This window comes from Thunnus thynnus, chromosome 9 (genome assembly GCF_963924715.1).
Source record: "Thunnus thynnus chromosome 9, fThuThy2.1, whole genome shotgun sequence".
Lineage (NCBI taxonomy): Eukaryota > Metazoa > Chordata > Actinopteri > Scombriformes > Scombridae > Thunnus > Thunnus thynnus.
The window spans coordinates 19872591-19889185 of record NC_089525.1 but is presented as its reverse complement, the minus strand read 5'-3'; the positions used below and the strand labels follow the sequence as shown (position 1 = coordinate 19889185).

The following is a 16595-nucleotide window of genomic DNA, read 5'->3' as shown; positions in this document are numbered from 1 at the left end:
GCTCCCCTCCTCCTCCTCCTCCCTCTAGTAGGTTAAGACCGACCAGACAGAGCTAATGGAGGAGCAACAGGGAATGACAGCGGTCGGCTCGGACCGGGTTGGAGATGCCAGATATGGAAGGGACGGTGAGGAGGGAGGCCATTAGCAGATAAATCCATAAAATTAACAAAGAAGGGAGGGGCGGGCGGAGAGCAGGAAGAAGGAGTGGTGCTGTAGAACGACTCTGTCGGGGACAGAGCGTGGTGCTTCTTTGTTTTTTCTAGTCAGTCAACCAAAAACAACTGTTGTCAGCTGAGTATAATCCTGAACAACAATGAGGATAAAAACACTGCTGTAAAGAGGTGGCTGTTGACATACTGTGGGAGCACTAAAGCCCTGCTGTGGCTCCTGATGAAGAAAGCCACTTTGACCTTCAGCTGTCACCAACTTCAGTTCTTTCTCAAACTAACAACGTGACCCCGGGGCTTCAAACAGCCGAATGTGGCCTTTAATGCATGTTCACTGCCTTTGGTACAAAGCAGCTCGCCTCTTCCTCCCATCAATGCAACCAGTACAGAGCCAGGCTGTTGCTCTGTGCTAAAAACAGCCGTGCCACTCAGGAAGATCAAACTATCCAATGGGTACGCACTCCTGTGCTGTTGCTAGGCCCCCCTCTCTCTTTCTCTCCCTCTCCATCTCCCTCCTGCTCTGGAGGACATAACACAGAAAAATGGCTGAATAATAAATTCTAACTCAATAAACGAGGAGACAGCAGCTGCACTCAGACAGAAAGCCCCTTGTCTGGGTCTCACTTTTTCGCTGCAGGAAAGCTGGTCGAGCAAAACGTCTCGCAAACATGCATGCGGCCAGACGCGTACACACACACACACACACACACACACACACGCCAAACACAGCGACAGTCTATTCTCAATTTTAGCACAATCGTCCATTGATAGTCGGAGCCCTTTTAAAATACTGTAAAGCATCATCACTTCTCAGATTGTTAGTTTTTCTGCTGCCTGTGAGTAGTGCTAGTGTTGTGGTTCTGTGGAAAGAGGATGAGAGTCAAGAGAGCAGCTGCAGTGGCGTTGAGGCGGCAGCACGACCGACTAGCCCACATCAGCGGTGGAGGGATGGACTGTCAGCAAAGTGGCTTTATGAGAAATTACGCCTGAGTGGAGAAAATAAATATCCTTAAAACCAGAAGACACTGGAGTCAATATATGATATCTATTTCTGCTCAGGCATCAACGTGTCACGTTACCAGATTGAAATTAGGGCTGGGCAACATGACGATACACATAATGAGACAATAGAAATTTGTCATAGATATTTCTATATCATTTATACAGTGGTAACTATCTCTTTAAAATCACGGGCTGTATTCGGTCATTATAGCAACGTTAGAAATAAATTAGCAAGACTGATTTATGACAACATAAAATTTACAAGCTTTTTGCGTCAACGTATTAAAGTACCTTGATTGGGCGTCACGGTGGCGTCTTCCCCCTTTCTCTCTACTCACATTTCCTGTCTGCTTCTCGAATGTTTACTGTCTAATTAAGATGCCAAAAAAATAACCTTGATTCGTCCAGTATTTAATTCACCATATAAGCTAAAAACATATTAGATATTTTATCTATTTTACTGTTATGTTCTAAGTTTTATAATTTTCTAAGTTTTAATAATAATAACAATAATAATTTGTTTTATTTATAGAGCGCTTTTCAAGATACTCAAAGACGCCTTACACACTGTATATCATGATAAACAGTATATACTGCTATGATGAAATGAATTGACCTATAACATGATACAAATTTGATCCATTACGCCCAGCCCTAATTGCAATGCATCACTTCCGACTGCATGACGACGATCAAAAAAATTTCAGCTCACGTGTTTCGGAAATCACTCTGAGAGGGACCTGGTTTTAAATTTGTTTTGTATTTATAATACGGAAAACAAAATTGTAAATCATATTTTGCAATATTAGAATTATACACCACATTTACAGTGACATAAAATAATGATAATAAGGACTTGTCTGTATCAGCCGATGCTAGAAGGATGTAAAGATAAATTTAGAAGATTTCTATCAATAGCTCTGTGAAATGTAAACAGAGGTAAATAGGGTGGACCAGCTGACAAAGTTGGTATCTGTGTGTGTTTATGTGTCGGTGTATGTCTCTACGAGCTGGCACCACTTTTACTTCAGTGATTGTACAGTATTATGTAGCATCAGCTGACCTGACACAGACCACAGGGCATGTGTCACAACAAACAAGAGATGTATGCCAAGGACTGATGATGAGTGACATGTCTGTGGCGTTGTTACCTTGAGTGAGTCAAAGCAGGCGATGACTCGGCCATTCTCCACATGGCAGCTCCGGGAGGGGTGGGCGAACTTGCACTCGGCGTCAGGCCGCGAGCAGGTGCCTCTCTGAAACTCACGACACACTTCCAGGGTCAGCCATTTGGTGTCCCGTCCCATGGTCATGCTGACAGCCATCACAGACAAACACTGAGCAGCGGTGGGGGGGCAGACGTACAGAAAACTGTCTGATGAGGGTGACTAATAGTGACGCAAGGGGAAAAAATCCCCAGTAAAACAGAGAAGGAAATAGAAGTAAAAATATTTTCAAATGTTTCTTCAGCACAAACAGGCAGCTAGTCCTTTTGGTTGGGGGTATTTTAGGGGATGTTTATTAGTTCTTCCTGGGAAAAGTGGCAGCTGAAGTTTCTCTAGGGTGAGATAGATTGGGTTGACTGTAAGCAGAGGCCAGCTCTGTCTCGAAAAAAAAGAAAAAGGAGAAAAAACAGACACTACTCTGAGGACATTGCTCCTGGCATGCTTGGATATGTCGCTGAGACAGACACTGTTCAAGGAGAGGGAGGCACGAGACAACTCTGTCTATAGCCCTCTGCCCTGCCTCCGAGTGCCTGCGCCTTCACCTGGCCACCGGATCAACTGACACCCACCGTAAGTCACTGTTACATTCACGTCAACATGGCCAAGGCTGTGGCAGTCGCTGTAGTACTAGTTATCTTTTGACTGCTTGACAAACTAAAAGGAAAGAAAAAAAAGCAGAACCTTATAAGGATGGCGTCCTTGCACTGATGAGACGAGGCGGCGGCTCAGCTCAGGGTATGCGGGGACTGCAGCTCAGCAGCATGGGATGGATGACTCTGTGGCTGTCAGGATAAAATATAGCCTCCATTCAGGGCCAAACACACACTGGGCTCCGTCCTGCTCTCATCCAGGAGAAGACAGCAGCGCAGCAGCTAAACAGCAGCAGACGACCCCCTCGCAGTAGGCACTTTGGAGTTCCACTTCTTCCTCTTACTTCAGCCTCTTTCTCATCTCTCCTTCCCTTATTCTTCTGTTGTCATCCTCCTCCTCACTGACCTCTCTTCAGCATGTCCTTGCTTGTTGCCAAACCCCTGCTGTAGACCGTAAAAGCAGAAAAACAAACATCAATTTAAAACCTTAACAAAATGGCAGCCTGTTGAAGAGAGAAGAAGAGGTTTAAAAATGCAGCGTTAATGTAAAGCTATAACCTTGTGTGGAGCTTGTTTCAAGGCTAAACGGAGGGTGATGAGGACCACGAGGCAGGAGGGAGGAAGGGAACAAGCCAAAGAGAATAGAGCGAGGACAAACAAATAAGGGAGCAGAGCATACGGGAGGGAGTGAGGCAGCAATGAACAGGAAAGGGCAAGCTATGTCTTGATTAAGTGATACAACAGAGAGAGAGAGAGAGGGAGGGAGAGAGAGAGAGAGAGAGAGGGGATGGAGCGAGATTGCAGGCAGGACAGAGACGTCACTTCAACTCCCCTGAGCTCTACGGAGCAGAAAGTAATTGACTGACTTGACATGAATCATACTGCAATATAGTGTGAGAAGCAGTGTCCTTGAAAAGGCACATGCTGGCACGTGTGTTCGTCACCAGTAATTCGCGACTACAGCAGAGAGTTATTAATGTGGAAAGAAGAAGAAAAAAGGAGAGACAAGGCAGAAAGAGAAGGGGTAGTTCTTCACAACTGCAGCTGCTGTGCTCAATGCCAGGCTGCAGCCAATTGGACAGACTTTTGCAGGCAGGCAGAGCATGTCACCGGCCAATGACAGAGCAGTTTCCACAGCGGCTCCTCCCTCCACAGAGCCCGTCCTTGTTCCTCCCAGGCTTTTTTCACTGGCACAGCACAGTCATGGCTGAGCCACATGCTGATTTTTCAAACTGTACAAGAACTCTGAAGTGACTCCAAAGAGCTTTGTCTTCTTACAGATGTGCAGGAGCAAGTTGTGCCTTATTCAGACGGTGGAGTCTCCTGTAGTGTGATGCAAGGAGAATGCGTGCAGCCTGCTGCTGTGTGGCTCAGTGTGAGAGGGAGTAGGGTGACGTGTCTGGACACTAACTGAATACAGATAACAATCAGTGAGGTGGCCCAATAAAGATACACACAGAGGAGAAACTACAATTTAGCTTCCGAGGGGAAGGCAAAGTCCAAACTGCATTTTGGACATAGGAAATTTTTAAGAAAAAGGAGGGCTAGCCTATATAAAACATGAAGAGGTTGTACATTAATGCACAATGAAGTGAAGTGAATAAATAATAGGCTAGATGCAGGAGAGAAGGAGTACAAAAAAATAGGAGGAGGAGAGGGGGTTGGAGCAGATATTATCAGTCCCTGTGTCTGATGGCAGCAGACACAGACGGAGGAAGCGGCGGGGGGGAGAGTGTGAGGCAACGAGAGTGTGTGTGTGTGTGTGTGTGTGAGAGAGCATGCAGATAGACAACCCAGAAGGAGAACACTGCAGTGGAGTGGGAGAAGGAGGGATAGGGGGAGGTGGGAACCGAATTGATACACCCACCTTCAAACACAAGAACAAAGACACATCCCAGCCAAAAAAAAAAAGGCAGGAATGAGAGATGAGCAGGTACAGCAATTGCTTTGCTTATTATGCTTGTCTGTGCCTCTTCCTCCTCCTCCTCCTCCTCCTCCTCCTCCTCCTCCTCTTCCTCCTCTCAGCCTACCTGCAGATCGATAGAAACTTTTCTCAGGGGGACAAAACAAGCACTCCTCCTGCAGCTTTGCCTGTCCTGCATTCAGGTCCACATCAGAGTCAAGCGCCCTTGCTTACGCATGCCCTGACGACGCAGCTCAGCAATATGCAACCCGCATCATCAAAACGCTCCTCAGCCAACGCTCCTCACTCGCCTCTCCTCTCCTCACTCTCGCCACACCAGACACCAAATGGCGCACGGTTGCCATTACAACTGTTCTTGGAAAGCGACGTGGCAGATACTGGCTCTCCTACAAAGCCCTTTCAGTTTATACCGCGCCCTGTACATTTGAATATACACAGCAATGACCTTTCACTTGCTAAAATACTACGCTGCGATGACTCTGCTTTCCAGGCGTTTCACCCTTCTGAAAATTTCACCAAGTTGTTTAACCAAGCCTTTCCTTGTCACCTTTGCCTCTGGCGTCTATCAGGGCCTTTACGGATACTGGAAGACAATGGGGGCTGTTAAAAATAGAGAAATCACGCCATGCCCACATGGGGTTTGTGTTTGTTTCAGCGTGTTGATAGAACAGACAGAACGACACGTGAGCTCTATTAGCGAGCTTGTAGATCTGACATTTCAGACAACACAGGAGGGAAGTTTTATGAATGGGTTACACAAAAGTGGGTGTAACCACTTTATATCTGAATACAGAAAATGAAAGAACTCGGAGGAGGAACAAAACTTGCACTTAGGTTAAACTATTACATAAAAAAGCAGTCAACCTACCAGGAGTTTTGATTGACTCTGCTGTGTAAGTACACGGTGGGACTAATCTGTGCATTAGTCAATGAATAATTCAGCAGCAGCGGTAGGCCAATATCACCACCTGCACTGCCATCTTTACAAAAGACGTAGAATTTCACTTTACATCCAAGATATGCACCTCGAGTCACTGAGCATTAAAGATAGAAAACATACAGATGACTTGCATTTAATGGATGTTTTACATCCTCATCTGCTGTCTTTTTTTAGGAGACGCTACTCCTTAGAAACGGAGACCCTTCAGTTCTGAATGAAACATCAACTGCCAAGCTGCAATATTGCACAACACTACCTACCACAGCAGAAGATAAACACATGAAGAGACCAAATGACACATGAAAATAACAAACAGACAAGGATCAGATAATTAAGAGGCAAATGACGTGATAGGATACAAGTGAGGAAAAAGAATGGAAAGTTCAGCTTGAAGTACTGTTACAGCTAAATATTGATCAAAAGTGCTGTTCGAGAGACAGAGGCTTGATGCTACATGCTTGAGGCTGCATTATTGTGCAGTCACAGCCCACACACACACCACAGCGATCCTGGTGCTGTGCTTCACAACGCTGATGAATGGGATAAAGCTTCTAACGATTAAAAATAGTGAAAAAAGTGACCATCATTATGTCTTCAAATAGCTTGCTTTATCTGTCCAGTCATCCAAAAGCAATAGATATCGTGTCTAATATCATATATGACAAAGACAAACAGCTAATCCTCACATTTAGGAAGCTGGAAGCAGAAAATTATGAGAGAAACACTTAACTGATAATGAAAATAATTGCCAATTAACTTAGTTGACTCAATTAATTGACGAATTGTTTCAGCTCTGATACACGGATCCGCTCAGACGTTCGAACCACAACTCTCGACTGTGTTTCCTCCTTTGCTTATATAGAAAGTGTACATTTTGTCCAGAAACAATCTTGGCCTACTGAACTTGTTTGACCTTTACGCTGCAGCATAAACAGTCATTTGCAAGGATGCAGCACGGTGAATAAATATAGAGCGCCCCACTTATAACATTCATTATGCTGCTGCCTGTCCTCCAGGTGTCTGCAGTGAGAAGAGGGGCTCCAGCAGTCAGTAGGTGGGGGTCAACGTGTAGGTGGAACAGGATGTAGGAGGTGGAGGGAGGGTGGGGGGGTGGGGGGGGAATATAAGGAGGACAGATGGGGGTTGGCTGCTGTTGACTCCAGCGCACTGCGTCCCTCATCAAACACAGTGCACCAAAGGGCTACCGACAGTGTAACCTTCACCGGAGCTCTGACGTCTGCATTGTGGCAGGTGTGTAGCCTGGGTGCCACCTCGACAGACAGCCCTGCGCCTTATCTGCTGACATTAATAGATAGCCTTATACCAATAAAACTGTAACATGTCAGCCACGCATTCAGCAAAAGGCAGGGTGACACATTAAAGCTAAAACAATTGACAATAGTCAGTTCCTTTATACAGGAATGACATTTATACAGGAACAACATATGGGTACCTGACTACTGTTTCAAGACAGATTATTTCTCCTCTTAGATAGTTTCCCTTCCTTTTCATTTTTGCACAGTCATTGTGTAAGCAGGGAAATATTATAAGAGTCCTGAAACTTGAATTTCTCGCCAGTGGTTGATGGCAATTTTAATGTTTTAAAAATTTTGTTGCACTTATTGTGAATTGCTGCAGATAAAGCGGATTGAGTGAGTGGAAAAGTCAATAGTTATAGGCTAATACAGCTGGTTGACAGAGAGAACAAAATAATGATAAAACAAGAAAAAGGTTGAAGAAAAAGAGTTCAAGCTGAACTTCAAGCACTCAAACGAGACGATATGTTAATGTGTAGAAATCTAGCTTGCAAGCAAGAACGTTGGGTAAATAATACGTATACGGGAAAGTAATGTTTTATAGGCTAATACAGCAGAGAGAACGAGAGAACAAAAGGATCATGCAACTACTGAGTTCAGCATTTCATGTACTGGGGAAAGCCAGCGAGGGATTTTGTGTTACTTTTTGGTTTCGTATAAGAATCTCTGGAGTTTTCTGTGGGAATTTTATTTTTAATGTGGAGTTTCCCCCCATTCCCCAAAAGCCTGGTAAATTCCTTTTTTTGTAGTCACAGGTAGTTATATAACAAACACTTGAAGCTCTGAAAACACACAACGCTGTTCTCCATCTAAAAATGATCTGCGTTCTCCAGTCCGCCAAACAGACAACTCTGTTTGAGAGCAGTGACAAGGACGAGAGCAAAAAACAGGATAACATCAATGACCAGGTGATTGATTAAAAAGCACAAGGTGGAAGATCCATAAATCACAATGAGAGTGAAAGCCAGCAGCCTGGAGGGAGGGCGCAAAGTAATTAGGTTAAGTATCAGTAATCCTTTCAGCTCATTAAAGCACCACAGCTCTCATTCAATCAAACATACACCAAACCTATCCCATCATACAGGACGATATAGCTGACACACAGCAAGAATACTTTGTACAATTCAGCTTAACTTGGCTGCTGAACTTTTTAACTCGGACAAGAACAAAGAGTAGGGCCTTGCAGCTTTCATTTCACTTCACCATAACACTTGAGCTTGGAGTTTCACATCCCTGTACTAAGATCTTGAAAGTAGATGTTATAGCTAAGCTAATTACATACTGCCTGCATGACATTTTTGATTTATTATTGCTGCTACATTATTGTTGGATGGTTTTATCTGCACCGCAAAAGATGCATCATCCCAAGCGGGCAGTTAATGTGTATCTAAATGAGAGAAATGAAAACAGGTTATGTGGGAAATGTGGTGTATGCCTGTATGTGTGCGTGTGTGTGTGCGTGTTGGTCGGTTTACCACTGTTTATATTAAGAACAGCAAAACTAGCTAGACTGGTGCAGAGTCCACAGCCTGGAGGGAGCGTGAACTTGTCATGACTGGCTGTATCGTTAAGTGAGCCAAGACGATGGCAATCCATCCATAAGAGATGCATATATGTAGGCAAGTAGTGACAACACAGTGTGCCATGGTGGCTGGAGTGTCTGACCCTTGGGGGTGGGGGGGGGACAAGGACAAGACTCCCTGCACTGACTGAAAGCAAAGGAGGCTGGGTGAAAAATCCCCTCATAGACCAGGATGCAACCTGCAGGTGTGTTCTTCACCTCTGCCAGCTATAATGGATATAAAGTCAACATTACAGTGAACAGAGTACATCAGAAAGTGATTTCACATTGATTTTTTTTTAGCTCTCAGCTTTGTGGCATGACAGCTGAAACCAATATAAAACACCTAAAGATAGCAAGTAAAAATTCTACATATTGCATTCAACCTAATCCCACCTTAGACAATGCACTACAATGTGACAGCAGCTTGCAACCTTATTTGTGTGCATATGCAGCACAGCGGTCATCTGTCAGCAGACCTGCCCAAAAGCAGGTTAAAATGTAAATGTTATTACTGTCGTGCAGCACGACGTGTAACACAGCAATTACGCCCCGTATTTAACAATAACAAAGGCTGCTTTTGAGCCTCCACGCAACAGGCAGGAAGGCAGAAAACACTGCTGCAACCAGGAATAAATAAAAACTCACACCTAATGTTAGCTTGAATGGGTCAGGTAGCATTAATATTGCTGCAAAGTCAACTGCGCCAGACGTGGTCATGTTCTTACCTGTTTATAGTCCAAATCGGATTCAGATTCAGATGTCTTCCCCTAAATTAACGTCGGTTAAAATGTGTATTTGGTGGTTATTTCCCCACAAAGACTCGTTATTTATCTGTTAAACACTCAGCATTGCCTTACAGTAAAAGAGGAATTAAAAAAAACGCGCTATCTCTAGCTAGAAATAATAATACCGCGGGGTGAAAGAAAGAAGCGAGAGGTCTGGGCTGGCAGCTGAAATGTTAGCTGCGACTACATTTGCTCGGGAGTGAGCACACAGCAGAATGATTTGGGAGAAGAAGGAAAAAAATCAAGAGGGAGGGCAAAATGGTGAGGGAGGAGTTGGGAGAAAGTGTGCGTGTGTGTGTTTGCCTTCGTTTATTGGATAACATCATTAGCAATGAGGGGAAATCAAAGTCACGACCAAAGGAGAGCAGGCAAGGTAAACTACCATAAATAAAGACGTCGCAGGTAGCGTCAGGTACAGTAACGGGCTCCGGAATTTTACACACACACACACGTAACATAAATAAACCGGATAAAAGACTTCATTGGATACGAATTTCTCATTATTACTGAGGGAGAAATGGCTTTTTAACTGAAGGTTCATAGTTAAACACGGTCAGATTAACGTTGGTCCCCAGAAAAGCAATCCATGGCCCAACTGTGTTCTGTCATTTGAAAAAAATTATATATATATATATATATATATATATATATATATATATATATATATATATATATATATATATATATATAATTTCACTTTAAAGTGTTTTACTTTATGGAAATATAAGAATAACGGTTGGGCGTTTTTCACTCTAACTGCTGCTAACGTTTACTAACGGTCAAAATTTAAACGTTAGTTAGCTAACGTCAGCCGGAAGATACATATCAATTACATATAACATATAAATTGAGGCTGCCATGTATCCATGTCATGTCACTCAGTTAGCTATTCTAGTAAAAGATAAAATAAGTAAGTTATATTTAGTTGTTTTTTTACTTTTAGATGTCAGCCATAATGAGAGGTGGAGGGGTGTTCTCCAGTTATTCCACCTGCTGCTAGCAAGATGCTAACAGTTAACACTCAAGCGCACTGTGTCGTTATTTGCTCACCTGGAAAACCGATGAATGGAAGACCCAAAAAATCAAATTATGGTAGTCATTCAAGTATTATTATAATACGGACCCTCTGTATTTGTTAGATATTTCGATATGTCTTCAGGGGCTCGTCCAAAAAAGGAAATTTATTTATTTATATGTAGTAATGGTGTTTTATGTCCGTGCTTGTTGGACTTTCAGATTTTCTGCATTAGTTTTTAAAGTTGACAGAGGCTAAATGTATTTTTTTTTAAACAAAATAACACAAAACCGAAGACTTGGTGTTTTTTTTTATAGTCTAAGTCACTTTTATTCACATTTCTTATAAATTAATTAGGTGAAAAAGTCAGAAATAGTACATTTCATCTGCACCACGCGGACGACGTTATTCTCTGTACAACAGCGCCCTCTGTTGCCTAGGCGGATTAAAACTTGCATTTTTATTTCTGTGCTGTAAATTACTGTTTAACTCGGATAAAACAAAATGCATATTTTCTTGAAAACTGAAACAGTTCCACTGAAGTAAATATAATGGGATATCACTTGAAAGAGAATCCTCTTACAAATATCTTGGTTTCTGGCTTGATGACAAGCTGTGCTTCAAAAAAACATGTTAATGAACTAAGTCCTTAAAAGCAAAACTGGCATTCTTCTATCGTAATAAGGCATGTATTACCCAGAAATGCAGAAAGCAAATTGTTCAGTCAGCCTTTTTATGTGTTATGAACTATGGCGATGTTATTTGCATGCACTCACCTGCCTCTACTCTTCAACCTCTCGATGCAGTCTATCATTCTGCCCTTAGATTTATATGTGGAGATGGCTTTAGAAAGCATCGTTGTACTATATGAGAAAGTTGGGTGGCAGTCGTTGGCAGTGAGAACAGAAAGGCACTGCATCTTATTTATTTACAAAGCACTTCTTGGCAAACTTCCTGGGTATCTCATGTCTTTTTAACTATAAATCATTGTCACACTGCACTAGGTCCCAAGACTATTTGGTCCTCGAAAATCACCACGTAAGCACTGAGACTGGGAAACTGGCTTTTAAATATTATGCTCCACACAAGTGGAACAATTGCAAAAAAAATTTTAAATTAGACAAGCTAATCCCTTTTAATCAATTTAAATCTCTTTTGGTTGACATAGAGCAATGCGTATGCATGTTTGCTTTGACTTGACGTCCCTTATGTTGATGTCTTTTACCTGTTATATAATCTGTTGATGTATACTGTAACTTTCGTGTGTTTTTATTGTTTTATATTTACTCTAATGAGGGCATCCTCGTAATAGGAAGCTTGCTCTCAATGGCCCTCCCTGTTTAAATGAAGGTACTAATAATCATAATAGTCTAATCACAATTTTAATATACATAAAACTTATTTTTTATACTCCAGTATATTTAATGTTGACAATTACCTGCATATACACTGCTCTCATCCCTAAACCATTTCTGGCAGTGCAACTCTACTAATAAAAAAATCATCTCTCCTTTTAACAATCCGATACCTCCACAAGATCAGGCACATTTTCAGTATATTGCTGGATCATTCTTTAAATTTTAGTAGCAGCCTTCACAGTGGTCGTATGAGGATCTATTAGGTCGTCTGAGGATCAGATTGAACAACGACTCAAATCCTATCAAACCGTATTTAAGAATAAGCTGTGATAACAACTTTTACCTTAGTACCTCCATTCGGGAAGTTTTGATTTCATTAAAATGACTTGGGCACTCCCTGCTGGTGCTACAGAGATTTGCAAGTGTAACAAGAAATAAACAATAATGCAGTCTTTCGTGTACATGGTCAGACAAAAGTACATTAGGAGTTCAGTGAATGTAAAAGCATTTTTATATAAAAAGGTAGATTTGGGACACATTCAGTATTTTCACAACATTAGCAGCTATGCTACACATTGAGGTATCTATTTTTTGTTACTTAAAAGACACTTAAAAACAAGTACATTTTAAAAATGTACGTATTTCAGACAAGACAACAGTTTAGCAAACATACAGATTGGTAATCACAAACAGTAGCATATTTTCTGATTAAAATAAGATTAACATTGTTTCTTCTAACAAAGAAAATATAAACATCCCCTTGTTTCAAGCTACATCACAAGAGTTCAGATGTGTGTAATGACAACAATCACTGATGGCAGGGAGCTACACCAGCCTTTCTTTCTGTCAAGGACATGTGTCCATTGTGAATGTCATTTGTGGCAAAAAAATATACAATCATTATCAATAAATAAATGTGTGTCATTTAAAACAGTCCATGGTGAGAAAAAAGAAAATTCAGTGGAAGGCATATAATAAAAATAACTTGGATTATTAACAATAGACAAGGCAGAGCTCACTCAGTATTAAGACACCAAACTGTTTGTTCCTGTTACTACCACTGTTCCACGTTGTCCATGTAGTCCTCCATGGTGCCGTTCTCATCTAGGTCCCACCAGTCTGGGAGCAGTGCTTCAGACTCCACACCGTCTTCATCAGCTTTGCCCCTCTGCTTCTCCTCAGTTACTAGAGAGTGGCTGTCGCCTAGGCGGGTTGTTTCCGTGGGCTTTAGCTGCCTCCCTTGCTTCATTGTGAGCCTTCCACGGAGCCGCCTCCTCTCCTGCTGCCGCCTCTCCCTGGCTTGCCTGCGCTCCTGCTGCCTCGCCACCTGGAAACGCTGCAGGAAAAGGTCCCGGGCGTACTCGTACAGCTCTACGTCCCATCGGTTTAGCTGGCGGATTCTGTGTTGCGTCTCAGAAGGTACCTCAACACTGGAGGCACGTGTGCCGTTCAGCTGTGTGAACGGTGCAATGAACTCCAAATTGAAGGTACGTTCAAAAAGGTACTGGGTCTTACGCTGGTACTCGGTCAGTCCAAAGAAGGCCATGCCACGTAGGTTACGTTTAGCGCTCTCCAGAAGTAATGCCCAGCGCTCTTCCTCACTCATGGCAGAGACATTGTAGCAGCCCACCAGGCTGAGATCAGCCAGCATGCGGGTCTGCCGGTTGTTGGCCAGGTTGTAGGGGCAGTCCATGAACTCCTGCAAGGAGCAACCTGACCAGTCATCCCCTGAGTAGCAGCTCGGAAGCTCAGACAGTGTTGGTGAACGTCCATCACACACGTGTAAGGAGGCCTTCCATGTGGCACCGCGTTGCACGTGACGCCACTCGCTTAGGTAGCGTGATACTGGATCTCTTAGGATAGTTATATAATAATAGTTCCTACTGGAGAGGAAAAAGAGGACATTAGGTTTGTAATATGCCAACTCAAAGATCCACAATGTCACTACAATTAATTTTTCTGTTTGACTGTTAAGTCACAACCAAAGCAAAAGCTCAGAGTACAGTAGATCCCATTTTACAAGAAGCAGTCACTAAGATGGCAGATAGAAGGCAGTGTAAAAGACAGAAAACTGTCATTTTTACCTGGTAAACTCAAAATCAGAAAAAGAGACAGTAGATAGTAGAAAAAAAACAGTCTTTCTGTAATTAGTCATAGATTTTTCATGTTGATTTTTTCATGTGCATATACTCAGTGAAGTATCATGTTAGAACCAGTTGGGTTCGTGTTGGTCAGATTCACACTGAGGATGGAGTTGAATAGATCAATCAAATGAACATCTGTCACTTTGATATAGGTCAAGCTACCATCCAGCCTGACCTGGTTCATCTGTACCATAAAATATGTATGTTAACAGCTGTAGCAATCCATGTAATATCAAAACATTTTGACCTGTGCTTTACTTTTTTTTTTTTTTACATCCCTGCGGTGTATACATTTGTGCAAAACTGAAATCACTTCATTATATTATGGAAATCAACATTATTTGAGCATTAGGAGTATATTTTCCTCTTCAGTAAAGACGACCTTATGATATATTATAGATGATTATCTTGCAGCGTATTGCATGGTGCTTAACTGTATAATCTTAAAGATATAGTATGTAGGGTTGGGCAATATATTGATATTATACCGATATCGTGAGATATGAGACTAAATATCATCTTAGATATTGTAATATCATAATATATGGCATAAGTGTTGCATTTTCCTGGTTTTAAAAGCTGCATTACAATGAAGTAATTTTCTAAACTTACCAGACTGTTCTAGCCATTCTATTATTTGTCTTTACCCACTTAGTCATTATATCCACATTACTGATGATTATCAAAAATGTCCCTGTGAAAATATTTTGTGAAAGCACCAGTAGTCATCCCTACAATATTGTTGCAATATCGATATCGAGGTATTTGGTCCAAATAATTGTGATATTTGATTTTGTGATTGTATGTCACCAGTTCCCCTATGATCCCCACCCAAGCCTCCCTCCCTTCTTCACTAACCTCGGCAGGTTCCTAGGATTCTCCCGTGAGTCCATGCGCGACGGGACGCAGCTGGTCAGCTCAGTCCAGTCCGCATGAAGCCCGCAGCTCCAGCCGGTAGAGAAACGGGAAAAGAGCCAAGTTTCCTTTTTACCTGGCCGATAACAAGTACATTTCTTCTGACCTGCGTGGCACTCGCAGGGCCTCTCCAGCTGAATATTCCGCACCAGGTGACGACCAAACGTGGTGCCGCCTGTCTTTTGAATGTGCAGAAACACTATGACATCGTCTCCTTTGATGTTGAAGTCAACACCGCGATTTAAGTCCGCTTTGGTGAAGTTGAAGCGAGGGATAAAGCGGACCAGAGCGCCATCCTCTGCGATGTAGGGATCCTTTTGGAGCCCGTTTTGGTTTTCATTGCTCCGGGAACCAGTTGTACTGCCCACCTTAAACCAGGATCCCAGCTGGTGCAGCACCTGGCACTCAGACCTGCTGGGACACACATACTGGATCATAATGACGCCAGAGAGCAACACCATGAACAGGACGATCAGGAGGCGGTGGTGGCTGCTGCTGCTGCTGGACTTCTCATCCATCTTCCCGGGACGGACAGAAAAACATCACTCAGGCAGTCCCGGGCCCCTGCCTCGGCTGGGGAACGTCTGGGACTAATGTTTATGAGGCCACCTAAAAAAAAGCGAAAACAATAACAATGCAGCTGCTAGCCAGCTAACGTTAGCTAGTGTCGACTGAAGCTCAGTAAAACGGACGACATGTCATTGTAATATTTGCTGTATTATAAGCAAAAACGCGCAGAGGTCTCACAGCAGACAGATACGTTGTTTTGGCAGTTTTGGAAGTGGCATTGTTTTTTTTTTCTCTCAACAAAGCGATAGTCTTTCTTGCCAGCGTTAGATCGGCGTCCACTGGCGTCGATTCTTGACCTTTTCTTCCCAGCAGCCTCTGCGCTGAATGTGGGAGCGAAAATTACGTCAGCGTAACGTACGGGACGTTTCATTAGTCCGTAGTCATGGAGACACAAAGTCAACCTAACTGACGGTTCAAGCTGTTTCAAGCGATATCGGTCCAGTAATTACTGTTAATCAATTCATATCATATTTGAAATGTTCAGACGCTGTCCTTTAGTGTTTGTGTATAAATTTGACGTGCGCATATTGCGGTTTTTATCGCCGAAATAGCTCAGTTGGGAGAGCGTTAGACTGAAGATCTAAAGGTCCCTGGTTCGATCCCGGGTTTCGGCATTTTGACACAGCGAACAAAACCGGTATTTTTCAATAAAGACGTATAATCGATAATCGTCAATTATTGGTGGGCAGCGTTGCTTTATCGGAATCTGTTTTATTAGTGAAGTATGCAAGCATACGGGCGCCCTGATGGCCGATGTATCAACGCAGAAGTAATGTGAGGTAACGACTGTACGTTGCTGCTATGGAAACGGTCGTCTGTGTCTGTTCGTTGCTGTGACGTGACCGGCCCAGTTTTATAACGTTTACAATTAGACGTCACGGATTCTTCTGCAAGCTGCATCCAGTCTCGATGCGAATCATTGATCTGAACTGGCTTTAATGGTTCAGGCGCATAGCATAAAAACATGGTTCGATTCCCGGCCGGGGCACCCCTGCTGCAAATATTAGAAAGTGACGTGCAGGGATTAAATGAGGGATGTGACATGTAAAGTCCAGTTGGATTACGATACATTTCAGCTG

The 16595-nt window shown here is 42.8% G+C and overlaps 2 protein-coding genes and 1 non-coding gene across 8 annotated transcripts in view; 1 reads left to right on the top strand and 2 right to left on the bottom strand.

Moving 5' to 3' along the window:
- The window catches only part of mbnl3 (muscleblind-like splicing regulator 3), a 31484-nt gene extending 20940 nt beyond the window's left edge, over positions 1 to 10544 (bottom strand). Inside the window, exons 1-3 of one of the 5 annotated variants that reach the window (XM_067599528.1) lie at positions 9455 to 9748; positions 3077 to 3429; positions 2321 to 2506 (exon numbers count right to left, since the gene is read on the bottom strand). In XM_067599528.1, the coding sequence (XP_067455629.1) occupies positions 2321 to 2494 (174 nt within the window). In that variant the 5' untranslated portion in view covers positions 2495 to 2506; positions 3077 to 3429; positions 9455 to 9748. Of the gene's footprint in view, positions 1 to 2320; positions 3430 to 3543; positions 3764 to 9454; positions 9749 to 10451 lie in introns of those variants that run through there. The other 4 variants (XM_067599527.1, XM_067599530.1, XM_067599529.1 and 1 more) reach the window with 4 other exon arrangements.
- A 1831-nt stretch (positions 10545 to 12375) lies between these two features.
- hs6st2 (heparan sulfate 6-O-sulfotransferase 2) lies at positions 12376 to 15824 on the bottom strand. 2 transcript variants are annotated; one of them, XM_067599523.1, is made up of 2 exons: positions 14890 to 15824; positions 12376 to 13770 (listed from the first exon to the last, which is right to left on the bottom strand). In XM_067599523.1, exons 1-2 carry the CDS (start codon positions 15462 to 15464, stop codon positions 12942 to 12944), a joined length of 1404 nt encoding a protein of 467 aa, XP_067455624.1. In that variant the 5' UTR covers positions 15465 to 15824; the 3' UTR covers positions 12376 to 12941. The 2 variants fall into 2 exon arrangements, with proteins under 2 accessions (XP_067455624.1, XP_067455625.1); XM_067599524.1 differs by having other exon boundaries at positions 12376 to 13767.
- Positions 15825 to 16057: 233 nt separating this feature from the next.
- On the top strand, positions 16058 to 16130 carry trnaf-gaa (transfer RNA phenylalanine (anticodon GAA)). Its single transcript has one exon. It is a non-coding gene; the product is annotated as a tRNA-Phe (tRNA).
- The last annotated feature ends 465 nt before the right edge of the window (positions 16131 to 16595 follow it).

What these genes read in the sequence shown, in the direction of transcription:
- hs6st2 (XM_067599523.1), bottom strand. Translation starts at nt 15,464, where the DNA reads ATGGATGAGAAGTCCAGCAGCAGCAGCAGCCACCACCGCCTCCTGATC. An exon ending in AATCCTAGGAACCTGCCGAG is followed by an intron (nt 13,771 to 14,889) that starts GTTAGTGAAGAA and finishes TTTCCTCTCCAG; the next exon opens with TAGGAACTATTATTATATAA.